Source organism: Etheostoma spectabile, chromosome 13 (assembly GCF_008692095.1).
Source record: "Etheostoma spectabile isolate EspeVRDwgs_2016 chromosome 13, UIUC_Espe_1.0, whole genome shotgun sequence".
Lineage (NCBI taxonomy): Eukaryota > Metazoa > Chordata > Actinopteri > Perciformes > Percidae > Etheostoma > Etheostoma spectabile.
The window spans coordinates 3,070,700-3,073,453 of NC_045745.1; the positions used below are offsets into that span (position 1 = coordinate 3,070,700).

Here is a 2,754-nt window from a genome sequence, read left to right on the forward strand (position 1 = left end):
GGTTGAACTACTGGCATGGTCAGCTTGCCCTGAAAAGGCCACATGCCTCCCTGCACAATTATCCACTGTGCATAGAAACAGCTCCCCCACCCTCAACTCTCACACACACACAATGGTTTGACTAACACAACTAAAAATGGAAGATGGACAGTAACAGAACATGGCCGAAGAGCACCAGGATGTTAAGATCATCACACTGATGTGGGATTGACATGTGTCTTCATTTTTATGTGTCAAAATTAAGATGAGGGAACGTGTATCAAACATCCTCAAGGAGAGTGTTAAAATAAGCCCAGCACATCCGTGGATGTCAGCTGGTATTGTGCATATCGCGTGAGATCATCAGCGTATCATGAAAATTCATGCTCTGGAGAGTCTCATGTTGCATTGCCTCTCCTCTCTTGTGTTGCAGGCTACTTCAGTGTGTCAGCAGTGGTCCTGAAAACCAACAACGAGTCACCGTGGACCGATGAGTTTGACAGTAAGACCTAATGAACAAATATCCCCACAAAAAAACAAACCGGGAAAAACAAACATTTTTACGTGAATTTATGACTCCCTTTTTCTCTATGCTGCAGAAATTGAGCTATCGTGTTTGATCGAGTCCATCTCTACGACCAACCCGAGGATTGAATGGAAGAAGATAACGAACGAGGGGCCAAGTTATGTGTACTTTGACGGCAAGATCTCAGGTAATGTATAAAATGCACCAACAGGCCTCTTCTGTTTTTTGTAGTTTTCTACACATTCGTTGCTGAACATGTTTTTGCCTCTTGCAGGCGACCTGGAGAACCGAGCGATAATCAGAGAACCGGCCACATTGCTGATAACTAATGCCACAAGATTGGACACGGCCAAATATCGCTGTGAGGTCACCGCCGCTGGCGACCAGAAGTCCTTTGATGAGATTGTGATTGACCTTGTTGTAAGAGGTACTCCTGCTTGCCCACATCATCCACCAATACCGCATGTAGAGTCAAAGATATGAAACAGACATGAGTCAAATATGATGAAGATGCCGCTAAATGCGGCAAAACGAGCCATTATAGTGACCTTAAAGAGAGCCCTTGCTAAGTGATTCACACTTAGATGCTGTAAGATGAAACCGTGTTATAGGTCGCACCAACCCTCAAACCAGACCTGCCCAGCTGCAAAGGCGTGTTCTGGGCTATAAGAGGAAACCTCTGAAACTGCATCTGTCTGAATTGCAGTGCTAAAGAAAGCAAGCGTTGCGTGTTTTGGTGGCGTTTTTTGGCACGGACCAAAAATCATATGCCCGTCCGGTCAACCATAAAGGGTCAGGGTGACATTGTTTTTGTTTTTTTAAAGCAGAAAAGTCAGTCAGACCTGGCAGCATCACGAAAGAATGTGTGGGTTAGTTTTATCACTGTGATGCATACTGAATCTATCTCTTCTGAAGTGTGAAGCTCCCCGTGAAGACTAAGTGTTTTTATGTCACCACAGTAAAGCCGGTGGTGCCCAAATGCAGTGTCCCAAAATCAGTGCCTTTTGGGAAGTCGGCCGAGCTGAGCTGCGTGGAGCACGAGGGCTTCCCCAAGTCTCAGTACCAGTGGTTCAAGAACAGGGAGGAGATCCCCGACGACCCAAAGACCAGCCTCAAGTTCTTCAACTCCACATACACGCTCAGCGCAGAAGCCGGAACTCTGGTTAGTACGTGTGGGCATGTGTTTGGACAGGGACAGGCATGACAGAGAGGCGAGGGCGGGGCAGCCGGGGGACGCTGTGACCCGACGCCCAGGGGTGGGGGCAGATATTTTGGGGAGACAGTTGATGGTGCGAGAGGGCTTGAGCCACGAGGGGAATCCACTGTCCTCGTTTGCACATTCCTCAATTCTCGCCCCGCTTCCCAGCGCAGCTCGATCTGCTCACTGTTTGCCTCCAACACTCTGCTGTCAACCTTCATCAGCAGTGAAAGAAGTATTCAGATTCTCAGTAAAAGTACTAATACCACACTGTAGAAAATACTCTGTCATAAGTTAAAGTCCTGCATGAATGTAGTGGATTAAAAAGTACAATATTTCTCTCTGAAATGTAGCCGAGTACAAGTAGAAAGTGGCGTGACAATAAAATAAAAGTACCTCAACATTTGTACTTATGTGCAGTACTTGAGTAAATGTACTTATTTTACATTCCACCCCTGACCTTCATGCCAGCCTCTAAGATGTGAGGCACCAAAGCATACTACAGTGTTTTGTCTTCATGTGGAACCGTAGCTGGAGACGCAGGAGGTTTGGACCAGGTTTTTTCCTGCTGTGCTTATCTCCTTTTGACTGTTATTTTTAGTGTTCACAGAAACATAGTTATCACTCCTCTGCTACTCCCATATGAGGAAGTCACGCCCACCAACCGATTTAGAAATCTATTATTGTTTAGTATTAGATTAGATTACATTATTTGTCCGGGAAAGCTTCGTTATTCATGGAAACGCAAAGAAACCCAGAGAATGACTTGTTCGTTGTGTTTATTTTGTTTTCTTTCTTGTAATTATTTGTTAGAAATTTGAAGGTTTTCTTACACCACACATTTCTGATTTGTGCTATAATAATACTTTTACAATACGTATCTATATTTTAACTTGAACGTTAAAAGGTCCATATCATGAAAAAAAATCTCTTTTTCTGGGATTTTGTTATTTTGTGTCTCTGGTGCTTCCACACACATACAATCTTGGTGAAAAAACGTCCATGGTGTTTTGAGTGAGATCCGGTTTCTGAATGTCCTCTGCCTTCAGTC

At 44.5% G+C, this 2,754-nt stretch overlaps 1 protein-coding gene and 1 long non-coding RNA gene across 2 annotated transcripts in view; one reads left to right on the top strand and one right to left on the bottom strand.

Moving 5' to 3' along the window:
• Positions 1–2,754, top strand: part of jam3b (junctional adhesion molecule 3b) — a 43,113-nt gene that overhangs the window by 35,689 nt on the left and 4,670 nt on the right. The window contains exons 2-5 of the mRNA XM_032533100.1: positions 413–481; positions 579–692; positions 780–932; positions 1,465–1,667. Of these exons, the coding sequence (XP_032388991.1) occupies positions 413–481; positions 579–692; positions 780–932; positions 1,465–1,667 (539 nt within the window). The remainder of the gene's footprint in view (positions 1–412; positions 482–578; positions 693–779; positions 933–1,464; positions 1,668–2,754) is intronic.
• The window catches only part of LOC116700168 (uncharacterized), a 22,561-nt gene that overhangs the window by 13,968 nt on the left and 5,839 nt on the right, over positions 1–2,754 (bottom strand). The window lies entirely within an intron of this gene.